This window comes from Oryctolagus cuniculus, chromosome 7 (genome assembly GCF_964237555.1).
Source record: "Oryctolagus cuniculus chromosome 7, mOryCun1.1, whole genome shotgun sequence".
NCBI lineage: Eukaryota > Metazoa > Chordata > Mammalia > Lagomorpha > Leporidae > Oryctolagus > Oryctolagus cuniculus.
The window spans coordinates 164,182,295-164,203,982 of NC_091438.1; the positions used below are offsets into that span (position 1 = coordinate 164,182,295).

The 21,688-nt window shown below is 69.4% G+C and overlaps 4 protein-coding genes and 1 long non-coding RNA gene across 17 annotated transcripts in view; 2 read left to right on the forward strand and 3 right to left on the reverse strand.

Moving 5' to 3' along the window:
• Window positions 1-11: 11 nt before the first annotated feature.
• Window positions 12-3,015, reverse strand: CPTP (ceramide-1-phosphate transfer protein). Of its 4 annotated transcripts, none has more exons than XM_051840500.2 (3): window positions 2,778-3,015; window positions 1,355-1,974; window positions 12-1,275 (listed from the first exon to the last, which is right to left on the reverse strand). In XM_051840500.2, exons 2-3 carry the CDS (start codon window positions 1,522-1,524, stop codon window positions 753-755), a joined length of 693 nt encoding a protein of 230 aa, XP_051696460.1. In that variant the 5' UTR covers window positions 1,525-1,974; window positions 2,778-3,015; the 3' UTR covers window positions 12-752. The 4 variants fall into 4 exon arrangements, with proteins under 4 accessions (XP_051696460.1, XP_051696464.1, XP_051696461.1 ...); XM_051840504.2 differs by having other exon boundaries at window positions 1,355-1,490; window positions 2,778-3,014; XM_051840501.2 differs by lacking the exon at window positions 2,778-3,015 and having other exon boundaries at window positions 1,355-1,490; window positions 1,813-2,237.
• An 80-nt stretch (window positions 3,016-3,095) lies between these two features.
• INTS11 (integrator complex subunit 11) lies at window positions 3,096-12,340 on the forward strand. Of its 3 annotated transcripts, XM_051840489.2 has the most exons (18): window positions 3,097-3,291; window positions 4,107-4,271; window positions 4,420-4,517; window positions 5,377-5,450; window positions 7,069-7,297; window positions 8,449-8,547; window positions 8,617-8,651; window positions 8,822-8,960; window positions 9,170-9,234; window positions 9,662-9,851; window positions 9,984-10,067; window positions 10,280-10,369; window positions 10,441-10,603; window positions 10,911-11,018; window positions 11,293-11,354; window positions 11,421-11,563; window positions 11,778-11,907; window positions 11,997-12,340. In XM_051840489.2, exons 3-18 carry the CDS (start codon window positions 4,479-4,481, stop codon window positions 12,060-12,062), a joined length of 1,716 nt encoding a protein of 571 aa, XP_051696449.1. In that variant the 5' UTR covers window positions 3,097-3,291; window positions 4,107-4,271; window positions 4,420-4,478; the 3' UTR covers window positions 12,063-12,340. The 3 variants fall into 3 exon arrangements, with proteins under 3 accessions (XP_069935527.1, XP_051696449.1, XP_051696448.1); XM_070079426.1 differs by lacking the exon at window positions 4,107-4,271 and having other exon boundaries at window positions 3,096-3,291; window positions 10,280-10,366; XM_051840488.2 differs by lacking the exon at window positions 4,107-4,271.
• On the reverse strand, window positions 6,457-8,462 carry LOC138850748 (uncharacterized). The gene is made up of 2 exons (XR_011390929.1): window positions 8,340-8,462; window positions 6,457-8,294 (listed from the first exon to the last, which is right to left on the reverse strand). It is a non-coding gene; the product is annotated as an uncharacterized lncRNA (long non-coding RNA).
• On the reverse strand, window positions 12,031-15,840 carry PUSL1 (pseudouridine synthase like 1). Of its 7 annotated transcripts, none has more exons than XM_051840492.2 (8): window positions 14,315-15,837; window positions 13,956-14,013; window positions 13,682-13,869; window positions 13,452-13,601; window positions 13,211-13,381; window positions 12,829-12,883; window positions 12,572-12,743; window positions 12,277-12,462 (listed from the first exon to the last, which is right to left on the reverse strand). In XM_051840492.2, the coding sequence occupies exons 1-8, from the start codon at window positions 15,364-15,366 to the stop codon at window positions 12,437-12,439; spliced, it is 1,872 nt and encodes a 623-aa protein (XP_051696452.2). In that variant the 5' UTR covers window positions 15,367-15,837; the 3' UTR covers window positions 12,277-12,436. The 7 variants fall into 7 exon arrangements, with proteins under 7 accessions (XP_051696451.2, XP_051696454.1, XP_051696453.2 ...); XM_051840495.2 differs by lacking the exon at window positions 14,315-15,837 and adding an exon at window positions 14,097-14,253; XM_051840491.2 differs by lacking the exon at window positions 12,572-12,743 and having other exon boundaries at window positions 12,031-12,462; window positions 14,315-15,838.
• Window positions 14,632-21,688, forward strand: part of ACAP3 (ArfGAP with coiled-coil, ankyrin repeat and PH domains 3) — a 16,608-nt gene continuing 9,551 nt past the window's right edge. The window contains exons 1-6 of one of the 2 annotated variants that reach the window (XM_051840479.2): window positions 14,632-14,765; window positions 18,225-18,282; window positions 18,728-18,847; window positions 19,062-19,115; window positions 19,853-19,911; window positions 20,145-20,328. In XM_051840479.2, coding sequence (XP_051696439.2) covers window positions 14,719-14,765; window positions 18,225-18,282; window positions 18,728-18,847; window positions 19,062-19,115; window positions 19,853-19,911; window positions 20,145-20,328 — 522 coding nt within the window. In that variant the 5' untranslated portion in view covers window positions 14,632-14,718. Of the gene's footprint in view, window positions 14,766-17,835; window positions 18,080-18,224; window positions 18,283-18,727; window positions 18,848-19,061; window positions 19,116-19,852; window positions 19,912-20,144; window positions 20,329-21,688 lie in introns of those variants that run through there. The other variant, XM_051840481.2, reaches the window with a different exon arrangement.

Here is a 21,688-nt window from a genome sequence, read left to right on the forward strand (position 1 = left end):
GCCAAGCCCGGTCCTGTAAGTGCAGTTTATTTACGCTGGAGAAACATCACACTACCAGTCTCCAGGAGACCCGCGTGCCCCAGACGCTTGCGTTCCGCACATGTGCCACGCTGTGGGTGGTGTCCCCAGGGGTCTCTCTGGGGTCCACCCTGCAGAGCCAGGGGGGTGAGAGGCGAGAGGACAGGCCCTGAGTCAGGGGGACGGCTGGGCTGGGTGTGGCCACCGGAGAGTCAGCCAGGCAGGGCCGGCTCCGTCTATGGTCGCAGCACCACGGGCAGGGCGGAGGAATGTGGCATCCCGCTGGGCAGGGGCGGGGCGGCCTGACAATGCTGTGCAGACTGGTGGGGCTGCCAGGAATCCCGGCGACAGCCCTGCTGTGCCTGTGAGTCGGGGCCCTGAGGCGGCTCAGGGGCTGCGGAAGCCCCTTCCCAGGACCTCCCGGGAGAGCCAGTGCCAAGGACACCCGGGCCTCCGGGGCTGCTAGCCGGGCACCGACACCACATCCCTGCTGCAGCTGGGACGGGGGCGGGATGGGTGTGCTGGCCGCAGGAAGGGTGGGGTCCCCAGCCCCAGGGACCTGTGACCCCAAAGCGTTTCACGGGCGTGTGGCCAGGGTGGGGCACCCCGGACCCCAGGACGGCAAGCCTCCTGCCTCCTCTGCTGCGGCCTGGGGCTCCCAGAAGTCCAGCCTGTGGGGGCCGTGGTGCCCTCCCCGTCTAGGCACCGGAGGCTCTGTGGTGGGACTTGAGGCCCTAGGGCAGGTTCAGCAGGGAGTGCTGGGCGTAGAGTTTCTGGGAGACGTCGTACACGCGCTCAATGAAGGGCAGGGCCTCGCCCAGCATCTCCACCGCCTGCTCCGGGGACCCCACGTTCATGGCCTCCAGGAAGACCTTGCGCGTGGGCAGGGTGCAGAAGGCCACGGTGACGGCCCGGCGCACGATCCAGGGGTGGTAGGCGGCCAGCGAGGCGTTGTAGGAGTCGGTGCAGAGCACGGAGGTGCGGGCGTCCTCGGCGCTCGTGCGCAGGCCCTCCAGGAAGAGCTGCAGCCAGCGCAGGGCGCGGTGCAGGCGCAGCACCGTGCGGCAGCCCGAGTCGGGGTGGCGGGAGCGGCGGTCCACGTCCACCAGCTGGTTCCCCGTCTCGTAGGCCATCATGGACTGCAGGCTGACGTAGTGCTCGTGCTGGGGGCTGGCCTGCAGCTGCTCCATGATGCGCAGCTTGGAGACGACGTCCTTGGAGATGAAGGAGAAGACGGCGCCCAGGCTGTTCAGGAACCTGCACGGGCGGCAGGCGCTGCAGTCCCCGCCCCAGGCTCCCGCAGCCGGCGGCTGCCCCGCCCGGGCCCCTGACGCACCTGACCAGCCCCTTCCAGCTGGCGATGTAGTGGTCCAGCAGCACCTCGTCCTTCTCGTTGAGACACTGCTTGAAACTGACCAGCACCACCTTCAGGTTGAAGTCGGCCCCCGCATCCTCCATCTTCCCGGTGAGCGCTGTGCCACAGGGGGGGTGGGACGGTGCCGCCATCCCCTCCACCCAGCTCCTTCCCCAGGGGCCACCGGCTCTGAGTGGCCCTGGCTGGCCCTACCGTGCCCCCTGCCCAGACGGTGCACCCACAGGGCGGGTCACCCACCAGGCCGGCCCTGAGCCCCGGTGGGCCGCTGCGCTGCACGGCCGTCTCTCTCACCCCGTTCTAGCTGTCTCCCCGTTAGGAGAGAGGTTTTCCGACCCGCTGCCAGGAGCCAGGGGGCTGCTGTTGGCGTGGGGACCCTGGATATTTGCAAGATCGCTCACAGGCCTCGCAATGCGGCCCACCTGGAAATCAGCCCGCGTCGCCTCGGCGCGGTAGAGGGTTTCGCCAGACAGGAAGCTCTGGGCAGACGCTAGCTCCTAGGGGCCTAAGCACCCCGGGACGCAGAGATGGAGTGGAGGGGCCGGGGGGGTGAGAAGCTTCCCCCTCTGCTCGCTTCTGCACCCCTGAAATCGGAGCAGGGGCAGTGGGGCGGCCTGGCTGCTGCCGGGTCAGGGTCAGTCTTCCCCACCCCCACGGCCGCGGGCCCCGAGGCAAGCTGTGCCCTGGATTCCACTGACACTCACCCGGTCACTCCACAGACATCCAGGTGCCCACGGGCTGTGTGGGTGCCGCCAAGCAGCCAACCAGCCCTGCTCCGGGTGCCCCACTGGCCGTGGCCTGGTGGGGGCTGGCACGGCAGGTGGCTCTGACAGGCCCGGGCCTGCTGCTGGTGCCAGGGGCCCCGCCCTGGCCTCTCCACCCCCGCGGTGCTCGGTCTGGACGGCTGCCTGTGCTGTGAGCCACGGCTAGGAGTGGACCCCTGGGTCCCTATGCAGCTGGGCAGGTGGCTCCCGGCCCTGTGACCGGACGTTGCACCCCTGGGGGCTCCACTGGTTGGGTTGTGTGCCCGGCACCGGGTGAGGCCGAGGGGAGCAGTCGGCCACACCTGGGCCTCCACGCTCTGGAAACGGCTTTCGAGGCCCCCAGGGACACTGCCCCGGCCACCAGATATCCGGAGGGCCCGGCCTTTCCCACCCAGAACCTGAGCCGGCGGCCAAGAAGGAGCCAGCTGCCTGCGGCTCTCGGGGCTGTTCTGCCTGGGCTGGGAACAGGAAGGGCAGTGGCTGTGCGGCAGAGTGCGGGCAGCCGGCCAGCGCCAGGAAGACGCTGCGGGCCGCCTCGCGCCCTCCCCATGGCCAGCAGAGCCAAGGACTCGCGGGGGCCCCCGGGCCTGGCTCCCTGTCCAAGTTAGCCTCGCAAATCTCACCTGGGAAGGGGGTCCGGATGGCACCGTGCTGGGTGGGGCCTGGGTCCGGGGAGCGCCTGCTTCGGCTAAGGGACCCAGGGGTGCGGGCCGAGGCCGGGGTGCTGGTGAGGAGGGGCTGACGTGAGCGGGGAGCGGGGTCCTCGGCCACCCCCGGCCGTTTGGTTGGTCCGCCGCCGCGGATCCCTGGCCTCAGTCGCCGCCGCCGCCGCAGGCCCCGCCCGGGGACCCGGAGCCCCGCCCCGCCGGCCCGATTGGCTGCCGCCCGCCCAATCAGGACGCGACTCACCGGGGGGGGCGAGTTTCCGGCGAGGGACCGGAAGCAGCAACAGAGCGGTTGCGCCTGCGCAGGTGCCACCGCGAGTTGGTGCGCTCCAGGCCCGGAGTTGCGGGAGCCGGGCGCGTGCGGCTGCCCCCCGCCCCTTCCCGGCGAGCCGAGTTCTCTGAGTCGGGGAGCGCAGCGGGAGCGAGGCGCGGGCGCCAGGAGCGATGCCAGAGATCAGAGTCACCCCCTTGGGTGAGTCGGGGCGCCCAGGGCCGGCGGGGCGGGGTCCCGCGCTGGAACTCCTGCGGCACGGCCGGGGGCTCCCGTCCCTCGCCCGCGGGGCGCACAGCTCGGCGGCAGAGCCCCTGCTGCCCAGGCCCTCGCTCCGCGTCCGGCTCCGGCGGCGCCGTCCTGACAGGGCCCGTGGCCTGCGGGCGGCCCTGCACCTCCCGCGCCTGCTCCCCGGCCCGGCCCCGCGCGGAGGGTCCGGGAGGCGCGTGGTCTCTGCGCCCGGGCTTGCGGGGCCCCGGGTGACCGCGCAGCGCTGACTTAGCCTTCCTCCTCAGCACGGAGCAGGGCCCAGGAGGGGCTGTGTGGGCCTCTGTGTTTCCGCGCGGGGGGCAGGGCTGCCGGGGCCCGAGAGCCGGCCTCGATTCCAGCAAAGACGCCCCCCGGGGTGCTCTGGTGCCCACACCCTTGAATTGGCCATGCTGGCGGCCTCCGTGAGCCTTGCACGGCTGCGTTCGGACCTCAGCAGGGTCCCCACCCTCGTCTGTTAGTAGGGGCGGGGGAAGGCTGGAAGGAAACCCAGGCACCCACTGGGGCTGGGGGCAGGCCGAGGTCAGGTCACGTGGCTGAGTGTGTGCTGGGGAGGGGGCACAGGGGTCAAGATGGAGACGGAGCTGCTGACCCCTGCTGCGTCTCCAGCTGTGCAGACCCCAGAGGTCGCGTGCCACCGGGAGCCACGCCTGCCAGGCCCTTGGAGGGGGTAGGGGAGGGTTCCCAGGCCCTTGGAGGGGGTAGGGGAGGGTTCCCAGTGGGGCTGAGCGATGGTGCTCCCCACACAGCTGCTCTGCCTGGGCCACGTCTTCTGTGTCTGAGGCCACGCGTGTCCCTCCGTGGCTGTCACTCAGCACCTAGGCGCTTGGGGACCAGTCCCAGGAAGGAGGGGCATCTAGCTCAGCCGGGGGCCAGCCACCGCCCGGGAGTGACCTGCAGCCGCCATGGGGCCTGTGGGTACAACCTTGAGAAGCAGGGCGTGGCGTGGCGAGGGAGGCCGGGGCTCCTCTGGGCTTGGGCACCTGGTGCTTCCTGGCGGCCCTGGGGGGTGCGGGTGGGCACAGGCATAGCCCAGCCTTTCACACGCCCTCCCCTGAGCAGGAGCCGGCCAGGATGTGGGCCGCAGCTGCATCCTGGTGTCCATCGGGGGCAAGAACGTCATGCTGGACTGCGGCATGCACATGGGCTTCAACGACGACGTGAGTGCCTGGGCGGGGGCGGGGAGGGGGCGGGGAGGGGGGCGGGGCCAGGGAGCTCCTGCAGCCAGGGGCAGGGCTGGGGGTAGGGAGTTCCTGCAGCCAGGGGCAGGGCGGGGCCGGGGAGCTCCTGCAGCCAGGGGCAGGGGTGGGGGGCCAGGGAGCTCCGCAGCCAGGGGCAGGGCGGGGGGGGGGGGGGCTGGGGAGCTCCTGCAGCCAGGGGCAGGGTGGGGGGCCAGGGAGCTCCTGCAGCCAGGGGCAGGGGTGGGGGGCCAGGGAGCTCCTGCAGCCAGGGGCAGGGCGGGGGCCGGGGAGCTCCTGCAGCCAGGGGCAGGGGTGGGGCCAGGGAGCTCTGCAGCCAGGGGCAGGGCGGGGGGCCCGGGAGCTCCTGCAGCCAGGGGCAGGGGTGGGGGCTGGGGAGTTCCTGCAGCCAGGGGCAGGGCGGGGGCTGGGGAGTTCCTGCAGCCAGGGGCAGGGCGGGGGGCGGGGCCGGGGAGCTCTGCAGCCAGGGGCAGGCATGGAGGGTGAGTGGCATGTGTACCCAGATGGTGTCCTGTGCAGGCTCTGGGCAGAGGGCGGGGCTGTCACTTCCTGGGTGCTCCCCAGCATTTTACAGGTGGAGCCAGGCTGAGGCGAGCGCCCCTGGGGTGGGGGTCGGTCTGGCCGCTGGGTCCCATGGCCGCTGTGTCCTCCTGCGGTTGGCTCAGCGTCCTGCCGTGCGGCCGGGGAGGACGGCAGGTGCCTCGCCAGCAGCCTGCTCCTCGGGAGGCCGTGAGTGGCCAGCAGTGCTGGGCCCTCCAGCCTGGCTTGAGTGCTCACCTGGACCCCTCCCGGGGGCCACCCTCTCCCGGCTTCTCCACAGCGGCGCTTCCCCGACTTCTCCTACATCACTCAGAACGGCCGGCTGACCGACTTCCTGGACTGTGTCATCATCAGGTGGGTGCCCGGAGGGGCCGCCTCGGGGTGCGCAGCCCTCAGAGCAGCGCTGGTCAGTGCCACGCCATGGAGGATGAGGTGCACTCGCCCCACCCGGGCGGAGAGAGAGGAGAGAGGAGTTCTTCCATCCACATCCGCTCGTTCACTCCCTGAATGGCCGCCCCAGCCAGGTGTGGTCCGGCTGAGGCTGGGAGTTCCGTCTGCCCTCTGGTGAGGCGCAGGGCCCCCGGCGCGGTAGCAGGGGCTCCGTCTGCCCTCTGGTGAGGTGCAGGGCCCCCGGCGCGGTAGCAGGGGCCCCGTCTGCCCTCTGGTGAGGTGCAGGGCCCCCGGCGCGGTAGCAGGGGCTCCGTCTGCCCTCTCTGAGGTGCAGGGCCCCCGGCGCGGTAGCAGGGAGTTGCATGGGAACCACAGCGTCCAGGACTCTGATATGGACCCAGCGCTGCAAGGAGTGGCCCAGCGCCTGTGCCTGGCCCCAGTTCCCCCATGAAGACTTTGACAATGGTGACTGCCCTTCTGCTGGCCCTCGATCCTCCCCGGTCACAGTGGCCCGGCCCCTGACCTCTCACCCCAAGGCGTCGCAGCATCTCAGTGCCCACTGGACAGGAGGAGGAGCCGAGTGCCCCCTCCTCTCCCCTCTGACCACCATCCTCACTTGTACTGGGCAGTGCCACCCAGTGGCCAAGCGCTGTGCCTCTGGCCCCTGCCTCCCACGAGCAGGTCTGTTAGGCCTGCAGCAGCTGTCTCAGGAAGCCGTGTCCTGAGCACCTGTGTCGCATGCTCCTTCCGGACATGGGCCATGGCCTTCCCTGGGCTGGGCACTGGGGCTGCCTCCACCCGGTCTCCCTGAGCACCGTCAGGGGCTGGGCACTGGGGCTGCCTCCACCCGGTCTCCCTGAGCACCGTCAGGGGCTGGGCACTGGGGCTGCCTCCACCCGGTCTCCCTGAGCACCGTCAGGGGCTGGGCACTGGGGCTCCCTCCACCCGGTCTCCCTGAGCACCGTCAGGGGCTGGGCACTGGGGCTCCCTCCACCCGGTCTCCCTGAGCACCGTCAGGCAGTGCTTCCCCTTGGCTAGTTCACGCTGCTGCTGCTTCTTGTTTTTGTTTTTGTTTTTGTTTTTGTTTTTTTCTTTTTTTAAAGCTTTATTTATTTATTTATTTGAAAGCATTGCAGAGAAAGAGAGAGGCAGAGACAGAGAGATCTTCTGTTCGCTGGTTCAGTCCCCAGATGGCCACAGCGGCTGGGGTTGGGCCAGTCAGGAGCCAGGAGCTTCTTCCAGGTCTCCCACGTGGGTGAAGGGGTCCAAGCACTTGGTCTGTCCGCTGCTGCTTTCCCGGGTGCATTAGCAGGGAGCTGGATGGGAAGTGGAGCAGCCGGCACTGACTGGCGCCCATGTGGGAGGCCGGCGCTGCAGGCGTGGCTTTACCTGCTGCCTGGTGCGGGTTGGACGTTTGTGCGGTCAGTTTTAGAGGTGGGCCCCGCGTGTGTCACTCCTTCATCACTCTTGAGTACGCAGAGTAGTGTCTGAGAAGGGGTGGAGCGACTCTTAGCCCAGAGCTGCGGGGGAGGCTGGAGGGTGGCCTGGGGCTGGCCATGCTGACGCCCGCCACGCCCCCCAGCCACTTCCACCTGGACCACTGCGGAGCGCTGCCCTACTTCAGTGAGATGGTGGGCTACGACGGGCCCATCTACATGACGCACCCCACGCAGGCCATCTGCCCCATCCTGCTGGAGGACTACCGCAAGATTGCCGTGGACAAGAAGGGCGAGGCCAACTTCTTCACCTCCCAGATGATCAAGGACTGCATGAAGAAGGTGGTGGCCGTGCACCTGCACCAGACGGTCCAGGTCAGCCCAGCGCCCTCCCCGCAGTGGGCCCGGGCCGCCAGGAGGGCAGGGGTGCATGCAGTGTGTGTGCGGGTGCGTGGGGCCCTTGCGTCCACCTGGCTGGCATTCCTGCGAGGCCCCTTGTGCCTCTGTGCGTGCCTGGTGCTGTCCAGTGGTGGTCAGGCCTGGGCAGAGATGGACGGCGAGTTCTGAAGGCCCCAGCCCTGGGCTTGATGACCAACGTGTGTGGGTCAGGGCAGAAGCAAAGGCGTGTAACTCGGATGGGGGAAACGCCTCCCCAAGATCGTGGCCCCGCCTGGACGGAGTCGGGCTCGGCCTGTGCTCTGGAAGCTGCTGTGGGCGCCCCCCTCGTCTGCCGGCTGAACGCCTGTGCCGCGGGGAGCCGTCCCCTGCCGGCTGAACGCCTGTGCCGCGGGGAGCCGTCCCCCAGCACCCTGTGTTCCGTGGACGTTTTTCCGTCTAACTGTGGCCCGTCCACACGGAGCTCGTGGCTCTGCGTTGAAGAACTTGGTTTCTGTTTGAAGATTATTTGAAAGGCAGAGCGTTCGAGAGACGGAGCGACGCAGACAGCACTTCCCTTCCGTCTGCTGGGTTAGTCCTCAGCTGGCTGCAGCAGCCAGGTCTGCAGCAGGCTGAGGTCAGTGCCTGGGAGCCCAGTCCCGCTCTCCCGTGGGGGCAGGGGTCACTGCTACCTCCCAGGGCGCTTCCGACGTGGAGTGTGGCCACCTCAGGTGGTGTCTGGCACCTTAACCCCCAAGCCCCAAGCCTGCACCCCGAGAGCCACCCCGTGTTCAGAGCCGCATCTGACCGCGGGCCCTGGCCCACAGCCGTGTCACGGTCGTCGCTCCCTGACCGCGGGGCCTGGCTCACAGCCGTGTCACGGTCGTCGCTCCCTGACCACGGGGCCTGGCTCACAGCCGTGTCACGGTCGTCGCTCCCTGACCGCGGGGCCCTGGCCCACAGCCGTGTCATGGTCGTCGCTCCCAGACCGCGGGGCCTGGCCCACAGCCGTGTCACGGTCGTCGCTCCCTGACCGCGGGGCCTGGCCCACAGCCGTGTCACGGTCGTCGCTCCCTGTGCTTCTGTGTGCGGGGCCCAGGCAGAGCCTACTGCTGTGGCCCCTGCCCCTGAGCGCGGCCCCTCCCCCGCAGGTGGACGACGAGCTGGAGATCAAGGCTTACTACGCGGGCCACGTGCTGGGGGCAGCCATGTTCCAGATTAAAGTGGGCTCAGAGTCCGTGGTCTATACGGTAGGTGGAAGGCTGGGGGCGGGGCTTCCCCGGGGGCGGGGCAGCCTCTTCATCGCCACTTCCCCACAGGGCGACTATAACATGACCCCCGACCGGCATTTGGGGTGAGTCCCACATGTACCTCGCCCATCCTGGGGGTGAGGGTCCCGGCCCCTGCTCAGCGTGCGGATGTCCCCTGTGGGTCGTCCCCCCTGGGGACTTGGGGCCTAGGTGCTTGAAGGCCCGAGGCCCAGTCGCTCGGGCCCGTGCAGTGCTGGACGTCCGTCTGTTCCAGAGCTGCCTGGATCGATAAGTGCCGCCCGGACCTGCTCATCACGGAGTCCACCTACGCCACCACCATCCGCGACTCCAAGCGCTGCCGTGAGCGGGACTTCCTCAAGAAGGTCCACGAGACCGTGGAGCGGGGCGGCAAGGTAGCCGCCGTCCGGCCAGCTGCCCGGGCCACGTGCTCCGGGGGCGGCCGCTGGAGCCCTTCCCCGTGGTCCCCGGCGGGGGGTCGGGGGCACTGCACACCCTCGCACGGGCAGGGCTGCCTGGCCCCGCTGGGAGCAGGCTCCAGCCGTAGGACCGGCTGTGCCTTGCTGCTGGGTGGGAGCCCCGCCTGAGCGCCCCCGTCCTGCAGGTGCTGATCCCCGTGTTTGCGCTGGGCCGTGCGCAGGAGCTCTGCATTCTGCTGGAGACCTTCTGGTAGGTGGGCCAGGGCTCTCCCGGCTCCGCTGGCGTCTGCTTACTGTCGGGGCAGTGGGGGCTGCCCCAGTCCGGGGGCCCCGTGTTGTCCCCATACTGGCCATGTCAGGGCCCTCGTCAGCTCCAGCGCATCACAGGACACAGGCTGGGGCATCAGCCGGTGGTCACAGCAGCGGGACCGGGCTGGGGTGGCCACGGGTGTGGGGAGCGGCCCAGGCCTGCGATGGCTGTGCTGACCGGGCTGGGGTGGCCACGGGTGTGGGGAGCGGCCCAGGCCTGCGATGGCTGTGCTGACCGGGCTGGGGTGGCCACAGGTGTGGGGAGCGGCCCAGGCCTGCGATGACTGCGCTGACCGGGCTGGGAAGGCCCCGGGTGTGGGGAGTGGCTCAGGCCTGCGATGACTGCGCTGACCAGGCTGGGCCCACAGGGAGCGCATGAACCTGAAGGTGCCCATCTACTTCTCCACCGGGCTCACGGAGAAGGCGAACCACTACTACAAGCTCTTCATCACCTGGACCAACCAGAAGATCAGGAAGACCTTCGTGCACAGGAACATGTTTGAGTTCAAGCACATCAAGGCCTTCGACCGGGCGTTTGCCGACAACCCTGGGCCCATGGTACTGCCTCGCCGTCCACACACGGGCTCTGCGTCCCTCTCGGGGTGGGGGTCCCTGCTCGCGGGCGGGTCTGAGGCTGTGCCCGAGGGGCGACTGCTGCCTCACCCGCCCCCCACGCTGTCCGCCCTGCAGGTCGTGTTTGCCACGCCGGGCATGCTGCATGCCGGCCAGTCCCTGCAGATCTTCCGGAAGTGGGCAGGAAACGAGAAGAACATGGTGAGGGGCTGGGCCCAGGTCCAGCTCCGGGCGGCCCAGGCTGGGCAGAGGGGGCACAGGCATTCCCACAGGCCGGAAGGACGGTCCTCTCCACTGCCCCCACTGCTGCAGGGCGGCTGGGGCAGCTGGGGTTCAGCGCCCGTCAGGCAGGAAGGCCCTTGACTGCCGAGGCCTCCACGCGGTCAGCCTCCGGCCCCGCCCCCACCCCGCAGGTCATCATGCCTGGCTACTGCGTGCAGGGCACCGTGGGCCACAAGATCCTGAGCGGGCAGCGCAAGCTGGAGATGGAGGGGCGGCAGGTGGTGAGTCCCCCCCCCCCCGGGCTGGGCGCGGGCTGGGCGCAGGCGACTGAGCTCCGCCCGCGGCCCCGCAGCTGGAGGTGAGGATGCAGGTGGAGTACATGTCCTTCAGCGCCCACGCCGACGCCAAGGGCATCATGCAGCTGGTGGGGCAGGCGGAGCCGCGGCGCGTGCTGCTGGTGCACGGCGAGGCCAAGAAGATGGAGTTCCTCAAGCAGAAGATCGAGCAGGAGTTCCGTAGGCTGCGGGCGGGGCGGGGCCGGGGTGGGGCCGGGGGCGGGGGGGCTGGGGGGGCCCTGGGGGCTGAGGGGCTGGGGCCGGGGGCCAAGGGGCTGGGGAGGCCGGGGGCTGGGGGGGCCCGGGGGGGCTGAGGGGCTGGGGCCGAGGCTGAGGGGGCCGGGGAGGCCGGGGGGGGGCAAGGGGCGGGGCCGGGGGCGGGGGGGCGGAGGGCGCTGGGGGGGCCCGGGGGCGGGGGCGGGGCCGGGGGCTGTGCGGGAGGGCTGGCTGCTCTGCCTCAGGTTCTCTCTGCACTGCCCCCGGCCAGGAGTCAGCTGCTACATGCCCGCCAACGGCGAGACGGTGACGCTGCCCACAAGCCCCAGCATCCCTGTGAGCGTCTCCCTGGGACTGCTGAAGCGGGAGATGGCACAGGGTACGCGTGTGTGTGTGTGTGTGTGTGTGCAGGGGCACAGGGTGCACACGCGTGTGTGTGTGTGTGCAGGGGCACAGGGTACGTGTGTGTGTGTGTGCAGGGGCACAGGGTACGCACGCGTGTGTGTGTGCGCAGGGGCACAGGGCACCCGTGTGTGTGTGTGTGTGTGCAGGGGCACAGGGTACGTGTGTGTGTGTGTACGCACACGCAGGGTATGTGTGGGGGCACAGCAGAGCCAGGCCCACCAGCAGACCCTCCCCCCCCTCCCCCGCAGTGCCGCTCCCTGAGGCCAAGAAGCCGCGGCTGCTGCACGGCACCCTGATCATGAAGGAGGGGGTGAGTGAGCCCTGCGCGGGGCGGGGGGGGGGGGGGCTCCTCTGCGCTGACCCTCCCGTCCCGCAGAACTTCCGGCTCGTGTCCTCAGAGCAAGCCCTCAAGGAGCTGGGCCTGGCCGAGCACCAGCTGCGCTTCACCTGCCGCGTGCACCTGCACGACACGCGCAAAGAGCAGGAGACGGCGCTGCGCGTCTACAGCCACCTGAAGAGGTGCGCGCCGCCCCAGGCCGGGCCTCCGCACTGCGCCCTCGGACCCCTGCCCAGGCCCCGCCCCCACAGCCCCGCCCCCAGCGTCCTCAGAGACCCCTGCCTAGGCCCCGCCCTCACAGCCCCGCCCCCAGCGTCCTCGGAGACCCCTGCGTGCCGCCCCGCCCCTGCCGGGCCCCGCCCCCTGCGTGCCGCCCCTCACGGCCCCTCCCCGCAGCGTCCTCAGAGACCACTGCGTGCAGCACCTCCCCGACGGCTCGGTGACCGTCGAGTCCATCCTCATCCAGGCCGCCGCCCACTCCGAGGACCCCGGCACCAAGGTGCTGCTGGTGTCCTGGACCTACCAGGTGAGGGGGGGGTCTCCCGGGCAGCCCCTCCCCACCGCCGGCTCCGCCCTGGGGGCAGCGGCTGACCCCGCCTTCCCGCCTCCCCACAGGACGAGGAGCTGGGCAGCTACCTCACTGCCCTGCTCAAGAAAGGCCTGCCCCAGGCGCCCAGCTGACCCGCTGCTGCGGGGACCTGGGTGGACACAGCCCGCACCCAGCTGACCTGCTGCTGCGCCCGGATGGCGGGGGCCTGGGTGGACACAGCCCGCGCCCAGCTAACCCACTGCTGCGCCTGGACGGCGGGGGCCTGGGTGGACACAGCCCACGCCCAGGTTTGGTCCCACATCTGCTCAAGCGGCATTGCTGGCTGAAGACATGGACAGGTCGGCCTCCGGGGCCTCCTCGTCTTTTATTAACTCGACCTCTGGGCAGTTCAGTAAAGGCAGATGGAGCACGGGCGTGGCCTCCTTGTGCACGGTGGGGGGGCCGAGGGCATCGGGTCTCTGCTGGGTGCAGCAGCCAGGCTCCGGCTCTGGCCGGGCGTCCAGGGTCACCTGTGGTTCCCCGGGGCAGGACCTGTGGGACGGCCCGTGTCAGCTGGAGGCGGGTGTGGCCTGGGCCCTGACCACCACCCCTCCACTGCAGGCCGCGTGCTGCGAGCAGGGCTCCCCGCAGATGGCCTTACCCGGGTCTCCCAGGTCCCCGTACTGCACTGACTTCAGAAACAGACCGTGGGCCGGGACCACGCGAGCCTGGTGCTTGCCCAGCGGGTCCCGGCTGTCCAGAATCTCCTTCACCTGGGCGGGCGCCAGCGACCCCAGCCCCACTGCCACCAGCACGGCTGTCATCCTGCGTACCTGGGACCCGAAGCCAAGGCTGGCACTGGCGCTGCCCCCGCCCCGCGCCCCCTGGGGCAGGCACACCCCACCCACCCCGGCGCACCTGTCTGTACAGGAACGACTGGCTCTCAAACTCCAAGCTCCAGAAGCGCAGCCTCCTAGCCAGAGACGCTAGATGTCCAGGGCGGCCCCAGCTGACCACCAGCCCCCAAGTCAGCCAGGGCAAGAGGCTGACACCAGGCTGGGGTGCCTATGGGGCGGGCACTCCTGCCAGGATGCCCCTCCCCAACCTGGTGGGCTGTGGAGGCCCCTGGACAGTGCCAGGGGCAGTGGTGTCCACCCAGCTGGGCTGCACCAGGCCTCCAGCCCCAAGGAGGCCTTTCTGACAGCTGCCAGAATCCCCCCCCCAGAGAGCCCAGGTCGCTACACCAGAACAGCAGCCAGGCCCCGGGCCCGCCCTGACGCCCTGAGCCGCGGCTCCTCACCTGCTCTCCTGGGGGAGCGCGAAGGGGCTGGCGGGGGCGGGGGACACGGACACGCGGCGCAGCGTGCGCACTGGGCTGCCGGCCGGGCTGCCGGCCGACCGGAAGGCACTGAAGTCGTGCGTCCCGAGGAGGTGCTGGGCAGCCTCCTGCATGGCCGCCACGTCCAGGCGGCTGTGGGGAGCCGGGGTCAGCGGGGCGGGCCGGCCGCTGGGACCCGCCAGCCCCCCAGCCTGACACTCACTCCGCGCGCAGCGGCCAGCACAGGTTGCGTTCAAACACGGGCAGCTCAGCAAGCTGGCGGCAGCCGGTGGCCAGCCGGTACAGGTAGGTCCTGGACGTGGCAGCGTGGCGAGCGTGGAAGTCGCTGGGCACCAGCGAGGCCTGCAGGACCCTGTGGCACAGGTGGGGCCCCCTGGTCCGGCTGCCGTCTCGGCGTCCCGGGCACCCACCCCCGCGGGCGCCAGGGCTCACCTGATGGCCGGGTGCGTCAGGTGCCTGTTGAGCGCCTGGACAAGGGCTTCCGGCGCCAGGGGCGGCCGGCCCGGCCGGCGCGGCACATCCAGGTGTGCGGTGTTGCAGAGCGCGTGCACCCCTGCGTCCGTGCGGCTGGACACGGTGAACGTGGCCGGCGCCGCGCAATTCAGCCGCCCGACGGCCTCCTGCGGGGCCAGAGAGACAGGTGGGCGGCGGCCGGGCCGGGGGCGCCCCGAGGCGCGCGCCGCCCCCTCCCCGCCGCCGGGCTCACCTCCAGGTAGTTCTGGACCCCGACGGCGCGCTGGGCGCCCCTGACGGCCGCGACCCCGCTGCGGGCAGAGGCGCGGAGGTTACGGGCGCAGGACCCCGGCCCGGCCCACAGCCCTCCCGGCGGCGACGGCAGCGGACGTACTTGAAACTCGTGCCCACGTACTGGAAGTACACGAGGTAGCGCGTAGCCGAGCCCATGGCGCGCGGAGCCGGCGCCGCCGCGGGGAGCCTGCGGGGCCGCACGTGCGCCCGGAGCGCGCACGCAGCCGCCGGGACGGCGCATGCGCCCGCCCCGCCCCGGCCTAGGGAGCGCGTGCAAAGTGCCGCCCGCGAAGGGAGTGCCCAGGCAGGCGCGCCCACCGGTCCGTGGTCCATTCGTTCCCGCTTCCCTTCGTCCCACAGTCTTCCCGCGCCGCCCTCGCCACTCGCTGCTTTCCCGCCTGGTCTCCCGAGATGCGGGCTTTGGCAAACGTCTCGTGTTGCGGCAGGAGCCGGAGGCGCGGCGCCCCCCGCAGGCCGCGGCTCCGACGCGGTCGACGCCTCGCGCGCGCACTTTGGCGACGCTCCCCGGCGGTGACAGCGGGCGGCGCGCGCGGGCGCGCACTTTGGCGACGCTCCCCGGCGGTGACAGGCGGGGCGGGGCGGCGGCGCGGCGGCCTCATTCCGGGGCGGGCGGGCGCCGAGCGCGGCGCGGGCGGGCGGGCAGGGGACCCCGCTCGGCGCCGCGGGCCTCCACCGAGGGAGCGCCGCGCGCCGCCGCAGCCATGACGGTGGAGTTCGAGGAGTGCATCAAGGACTCGCCGCGCTTCAGGTGCGGGGCGCGGCCGCCTTTGTGCCTGGCGGCGGGGCCGGTGGGTGCGGCGCGGCCGGGCTGCGGGACCCGGCCTCGGACAAAGCCCGGCGCGCCCCGCCCCTGGACCCGGGGACCCGAACAAAGAGCCCCCGAGGGGCGCCTCGCGCGGCCGCCGCGGAGATGTCCGGCCGAGCCGGGGCCGCGCGTGTGGACGGCCGGCGGCGGGGGGGCTTCGGGCCGGGGTGGGGCCGAGCCGTGCGCGGCTTCGTCGCCCCGCGCTGACGGGCGGGGAGGGCGCGCTGTGGGGCCGGCCCTGCCCCTGTCTGAGGGCGCACGGCCCGTCCCCGAGCGTCCGGACACGCGAGGGGTCCCCGCGCCTGTGCACACGGCCGTACACGTGCGCGCACCCCTGGGGGAGGCCTCGGGGTCCCCTCCGCAGGGCCCCCGCCCTGGGCAGCGGGTCCCAGCAGCGCCGGCCCCGGCCGTAGGGGCGCCCCAGCTTTCCCGTGGGGGCGCCAGCGCTGTCCACTTGGCCTCCGTCCTGTGCCGCGCCCCGCTGGCCGCCTGGACCTTGTCTCAGGCCACAGCAGCAGGAGTTTGAGGGTCCCTGGGGGTCCATGCTACCGAGGGGGTCACTTGAGCTTCCTCGTGGCAGCCTTGGTGGGGTGGGGATGTGGTCTGTGACGGATCGGGGTCACCCCAGCCCTGGAAGGGGGAACTGGGCTCCGGGTCGGGAGGGGCTTCTGGCAGCCTCAGGATGCTGGAGTCGGGGTGCAAGGGAGCCTGGGAAGGGGCAGCCCCTCCCTGGGTGGAGCTCCAGGCGCTGAGTCACAGCTTTGGAGGGGCAGCCTCACCCTCCCATCCCCAAGGTGCTGGGAGAGCCCTGGGCGGGCGGCAGGAAAGGGGGGACACTGAGGGCCCCCAGGACAGGGAGCTGGCTCAAGTTGGGCACCCACCCAGTGCCCGTGAGCATGTCAGCTCCAGGTGTCCACTGTGAGTGTGATGGTCAGCTCTAGGCGTCCGCTGTGAGTGTGATGGTCAGCTCCAGGCCTCCACTGTGAGTGTGATGGTCAGCTCCAGGTGTCCGCTGTGAGTGTGATGGCAGCTCCAGGCCTCCACTGTGAGTGTGATGGTCAGCTCCAGGTGTCCGCTGTGAGTGTGATGGCAGCTCCAGGTGTCCACTGTGAGTGTGATGGTCAGCTCCAGGTGTCCACTGTGAGTGTGATGGTCAGCTCTAGGCGTCCACTGTGAGTGTGATGGTCAGCTCTAGGTGTCCACTGTGAGTGTGATGGCAGCTCCAGGCGTCCACTGTGAGTGTGATGGTCAGCTCCAGGTGTCCACTGTGAGTGTGATGGCAGCTCCAGGCGTCCGCTGTGAGCTCGTGGGTCAGCTCCAGGCCTCCACTGTGAGTGTGATGGTCAGCTCCAGGCCTCCACTGTGAGTGTGATGGTCAGCTCTAGGTGTCCACTGTGAGTGGGATGGTCAGCTCTAGGTGTCCAAGGCGTCCACTGTGAGTGTGATGGTCAGCTCTAGGTGTCCGCTGTGAGTGTGATGGTCAGCTCCAGGCGTGCACTGTGAGTGTGATGGTCAGCTCTAGGTGTCCGCTGTGAGTGTGATGGTCAGCTCTAGGCATCCACTGTGAGTGTGATGGTCAGCTCTAGGTGTCCGCTGTGAGTGTGATGGTCAGCTCTAGGTGTCCACTGTGAGTGTGATGGTCAGCTCCAGGCGTGCACTGTGAGTGGGATGGTCAGCTCCAGGCGTGCACTGTGAGTGTGATGGTCAGCTCTAGGTGTCCGCTGTGAGTGTGATGGTCAGCTCCAGGCGTCCACTGTGAGTGTGATGGTCAGCTCCAGGCGTCCACTGTGAGTGTGATGGTCAGCTCCAGGCGTCCACTGTGAGTGTGATGGTCAGCTCCAGGTGTCCGCTGTGAGCTCGTGGGTCAGCTCCAGGCGTCCACTGTGAGTGGGATGGTCAGCTCTAGGTGTCCACTGTGAGTGTGATGGTCAGCTCTAGGCGTCCACTGTGAGTGTGATGGTCAGCTCTAGGTGTCCACTGTGAGTGGGATGGTCAGCTCTAGGTGTCCAAGGCGTCCACTGTGAGTGTGATGGTCAGCTCTAGGTGTCCGCTGTGAGTGTGATGGTCAGCTCCAGGCGTGCACTGTGAGTGTGATGGTCAGCTCTAGGTGTCCGCTGTGAGTGTGATGGTCAGCTCTAGGCATCCACTGTGAGTGTGATGGTCAGCTCTAGGTGTCCGCTGTGAGTGTGATGGTCAGCTCTAGGTGTCCACTGTGAGTGTGATGGTCAGCTCCAGGCGTGCACTGTGAGTGGGATGGTCAGCTCCAGGCGTGCACTGTGAGTGTGATGGTCAGCTCTAGGTGTCCGCTGTGAGTGTGATGGTCAGCTCCAGGTGTCCACTGTGAGTGTGATGGTCAGCTCCAGGCGTCCACTGTGAGTGTGATGGTCAGCTCCAGGCGTCCACTGTGAGTGTGATGGTCAGCTCCAGGCGTCCGCTGTGAGCTCGTGGGTCAGCTCCAGGCGTCCACTCAGGAGCTTGAGAGCTTCCTGCAGCCTCGTCCCCTTCCCCCAAGCCAGGCTGGGCAGACACAGGGCCGGACTCCGTCCTTCCTGGCTGAGGGGTGATTGACAGGGACCTTCAGGGCCCCAGCTCCTGACCCAAGACAGGGACACACCGGCCCCGCCCCCCCACCTGGGAAGCCCTGGAACACCCCCCACACCCATGCGTGGGGTGGCCAGGGGTGAGGGGCTCCTGGTCTGTGGCCAGGGCCTGTCCTACAGCTCTGTGGACGCTTCCCTGGGCGTCCAGGTGGGTCCAGCTGGACAGCTGAGCCGACGGCTGGCTGCCGGGAACCTGCTGAGTTTCCACGCTTCCCGTTCCCGGGGAGAGACAGAGGGTGTGTGTTCGGGGGTTTGTCACGTGCCTCATCCAGCTGCCACTGGCCTTCCGGGGATTCTCCGGTGATGTCATGCCTTAACCCTTCCCTGGCTGGCTGCCTGGCAGCCTCCTCGGGTGGGGGGAGTGGGCTCAGGGTGGGCACACCTGGGGTCTCCCAGATGGAGATGCAGGCCACCGCCTCTGCTGCTATGGGGCCCCGCAGGGCTTCCAGAACCAGAGAGCAGGGGCCAGCCACCAGGTCAGGTTGGGCTGGGCAGGCACCACGGGCTCCCAGGGCCCAGGAGAGGTCCAGGACACGGTCCTGGGAGGCTGGACCCTGGCCCGTCTCAGGCAGCACCGCTTTGGGGCTCCGGCCGTCGTCCTTGGGATCCGGTGCCACCTTCAGCTTCCTGTCCCCAGCTGTAGCAGTCGGAGCCCAGGTGGGGGTCCCGGTCACTGATGGCTGTGGCTCTAGATCAGCTGGACCTTGGTTCCTGGCAGCCCCCTCCCACGCTGGACCCCTGCGGGGCTCGGGGGTGGGGGTAGGCGCTGTGCTGACCCCGACAGTGTCCATTCTCGTTCCAGGGCCACCATCGATGAGGTAGAGACAGACGTGGTTGAGACCGAGGCCAAACTGGACAAGGTGAGGGATGGGTGGACCTGGGGCGGCCGAGTGGTAGGACTTGCCTCCCAGGACTCCCTGATTCACACGCACATGGGCACATGTGTATGTGTGTGCACACGTGTGTGTTTCTGTGTGTGCGTGCCACTGACGGAGCATTGAGCACACGTGTGCCAGTGTGGGACCTGGCTCTCTCCTCCCTTGCCCGTTCGTGTCCCACTCTACACATCCCGGGCACTGACCCCGATTCTCGGTCCCCGAGCGGGTGGGTTGGGGGCCGAGGGAGGCAGGCAGGAAGGGCTGTGGCCATGAGCTGCACGCCAGGGCCTGGGCCCTGCCCGCCTGGGTCTCGTCTCAGAGCATCCAGGTCCCGCCTGCTCCTGGCTGGGGAGACAGCCGTGCCCTGGACACTAAGGGGTTGGGTCAGATCCCGGCCACCCCGCGGCCTCACCTGCCCCTCCCCCAGCTGGTCAAGCTGTGCAGCAGCATGATCGAAGCCGGCAAGGCCTACGTGGCCACCAACAGGCTCTTCGTGAGCGGCGTCCGAGATCTGTCCCAGCAGTGCCAGGGCGACGCGGTCATCTCGGTGAGCAGCCGGGGTGGAAGTGGGGGGGCAGCCTGGGCCCAGGAGCAGGTGGGCGTCTGCCCGGGGCTGCAGGGGCTGCTCGGTGCGCCACAGCTGGGGAGGGCTCTGGGGCTTGGAGGAGTCGCCGTCCCTGAGTGCCCTCGTCACGTGTGTCGTCGTTGTCCTCGTCACGTGTCCCCGCGTGCCCTCAGCGTGTTCTTGCTGCTCCCCCCAGGAGTGCCTGCAGAGGTTCGGCGACAGCCTGCAGGAGATGGCCAACTACCACATGGTACGCCCAGCTCGGCCCCCGCAGGCCCTGCCGCTGTGTCCTGGGCCGGACAGCTGGGGATGTGCCGTGTCCCAGCATGCCCCGGGCTGGACCCCGCAACGAGGCTAGGGAGGGGAGAACCTGGAGGTTCTTCGGGGCGTCTGGGCCCCCGCAGGCCCTGCCGCTGTGTCCTGGGCTGGGACAGCTGGGGATTTGCCGTGTCCCAGCATGCCCCGGGCTGGACCCCGCAACGAGGCTAGGGAGAGGAGAACCTGGAGGTTCTTCGGGGCGTCTGCCTGGGTGCAGCTGTCTGGTGAGCTGACCACTTGAGCTCCTGCCACACCACTGGGGGCTGTGTGACCCCACAGTCAGCAGTGGGCCCCACCGCTGCAGGGGGCTCAGTGGCAGCCATGCTGTCCATCTGCTCCTGCTGGGCCCTGCGTCTCCCAGCAGCCCCCTGCCCTGCTCCCCTGAGCCCGCAGGGCGCCCAGCTCTGCCCCAGTCCTGCTGTGCGCAGGCACTGTGGGTGGAAGCCGCCCCACCGTGCCCTGCTGCCACCTCCCGCGGGCGCTGCCAGGTGGGGCCGAGAGTCTGGGGGGTGGGACGGGCAGGTGGTCACAGCTGTTGCCTCTGGGTGCCAGGGGCCGTTCCCTGGGACCTGGGGTCAGCTGTGGGCAGTGCCCTCTGCTGGCAAGCGGGGTCTTCCCTGGTTCTCCCTGGGGACGGAGCCCCAGTGACCCCTCTGCCCTGGCCCCCAGATCCTGTTTGACCAGGCCCAGAGGTCTGTGCGGCAACAGCTCCACAACTTTGTCAGAGAGTGAGTGGCCCGGGCTGGCGTGGGGCAAGGAGGGCAGAGCTGGTCTCCCAGAGGCCTGGGGGCCAGGACTGGGTGGGGGCTGGGGTACAGGGGACGCCCCACAGATGTCAGGCTGCTGTCGTCCAGTCTGAGTCTCGTCCAGCCGGGGCCCGGGCTGGGAGGATGTCAGGAGCCAGTGTGCACCCTCCTCTGACCCCTGACCCCTGACCCCGACCAACGCTGCTGGGCCCCAGGGACGTGCGGAAGTTCAAGGAGACCAAGAAGCAGTTTGACAAAGTGCGGGAGGATGTGGAGCTGTCGCTGGTGAGGAACGCCCAGGCCCCCAGGCACCGCCCCCATGAGGTGGAGGAGGCCACCGGCGCCCTCACCCTCACCCGCAAGTGCTTCCGCCACCTAGCGCTGGACTATGTGCTCCAGGTCAGCTGTGGGCACTGGGCGGGGAGGGAGGTGAGGGAGAGGAGGGAGAGGAGGGAGAGGAGGGAGGTGAGGGAGAGGAGGGAGAGGAAGGAGAGGAGGGAGAGGAGGGAGTGGAGGGAGATGAGGGAGAGGAGGGAGAGGAGGGAGGTGAGGGAGAGGAGGGAGGTGAGGGAGTGGAGGGAGGTGAGGGAGAGGAGGGAGGTGAGGGAGTGGAGGGAGGTGAGGGAGAGGAGGGAGGTGAGGGAGAGGAGGGAGGTGAGGGAGAGGAAGGAGAGGAAGGAAAGGAGGGAGAGGAGGGAGAGGAGGGAGAGGAAGGAGAGGAGGGAGTGGAGGGAGAGGAGGGAGGTGAGGGAGAGGAAGGAGAGGAGGGAGTGGAGGGAGAGGAAGGAGAGGAGGGAGTGGAGGGAGGTGAGGGAGAGGAAGGAGAGGAGGGAGTGGAGGGAGAGGAGGGAGGTGAGGAGAGGAAGGAGAGGAAGGAAAGGAGGGAGAGGAGGGAGGTGAGGGAGAGGAGGGAGGTGAGGGAGAGGAAGGAGAGGAAGGAAAGGAGGGAGAGGAGGGAGGTGAGGGAGTGGAGGGAGGTGAGGGAGAGGAGGGAGAGGAAGGAGAGGAGGGAGGTGAGGGAGAGGAGGGAGGTGAGGGAGAGGAGGGAGAGGAAGGAGAGGAGGGAGAGGAGGGAGTGGAGGGAGATGAGGGAGAGGAGGGAGAGGAGGGAGGTGAGGGAGAGGAGGGAGTGAGGGAGTGGAGGGAGGTGAGGGAAAGAAGGGAGTGGAGGGAGAGGAGGGAGAGGAAGGAGAGGAGGGAGTGGAGGGAGAGGAGGGAGGTGAGGGAGAGGAAGGAGAGGAGGGAGTGGAGGGAGAGGAAGGAGAGGAGGGAGTGGAGGGAGGTGAGGGAGAGGAAGGAGAGGAGGGAGTGGAGGGAGAGGAGGGAGGTGAGGGAGAGGAAGGAGAGGAGGGAGTGGAGGGAGAGGAAGGAGAGGAGGGAGTGGAGGGAGGTGAGGGAGAGGAAGGAGAGGAAGGAAAGGAGGGAGAAGGAGGGAGGTGAGGGAGAGGAGGGAGGTGAGGGAGGTGAGGGAGTGGAGGGAGAGGAAGGAGAGAGGGAGGTGAGGGAGAGGAGGGAGGTGAGGGAGTGGAGGGAGTGGAGGGAGAGGAGGGAGGTGAGGGAGAGGAAGGAGAGGAAGGAAAGGAGGGAGAGGAGGGAGGTGAGGGAGAGGAGGGAGGTGAGGGAGGTGAGGGAGTGGAGGGAGAGGAAGGAGAGGAGGGAGAGGAGGGAGGTGAGGGAGAGGAGGGAGGTGAGGGAGAGGAGGGAGGTGAGGGAGAGGAAGGAGAGAAGGAAAGGAGGGAGAGGAGGGAGGTGAGGGAGA

Bases quoted from the DNA above. Each gene is read 5' to 3' on its own strand.
- CPTP (XM_051840500.2), bottom strand. From the start codon at position 1,524: ATGGCGGCACCGTCCCACCCCCCCTGTGGCACAGCGCTCACCGGGAAG. The intron at 1,276-1,354 runs GTGCGTCAGGGG...CCGCCCGTGCAG, and splicing joins AGCTGGAAGGGGCTGGTCAG to GTTCCTGAACAGCCTGGGCG.
- INTS11 (XM_051840488.2), top strand. From the start codon at position 3,264: ATGCCAGAGATCAGAGTCACCCCCTTGG. The intron at 7,298-8,448 runs GTCAGCCCAGCG...CCTCCCCCGCAG, and splicing joins ACCTGCACCAGACGGTCCAG to GTGGACGACGAGCTGGAGAT. The intron at 10,604-10,910 runs GTAGGCTGCGGG...GCCCCCGGCCAG, and splicing joins GAAGATCGAGCAGGAGTTCC to GAGTCAGCTGCTACATGCCC.
- PUSL1 (XM_051840491.2), bottom strand. From the start codon at position 15,366: ATGGACCCCCAGGGACCCTCAAACTCCTGCTGCTGTGGCCTGAGACAA. The intron at 13,382-13,451 runs GTGAGTGTCAGG...GGCTCCCCACAG, and splicing joins TGCTGGCCGCTGCGCGCGGA to CCGCCTGGACGTGGCGGCCA. The intron at 12,884-13,210 runs GTGAGGAGCCGC...GTCTCTGGCTAG, and splicing joins GCGCTCCCCCAGGAGAGCAG to GAGGCTGCGCTTCTGGAGCT.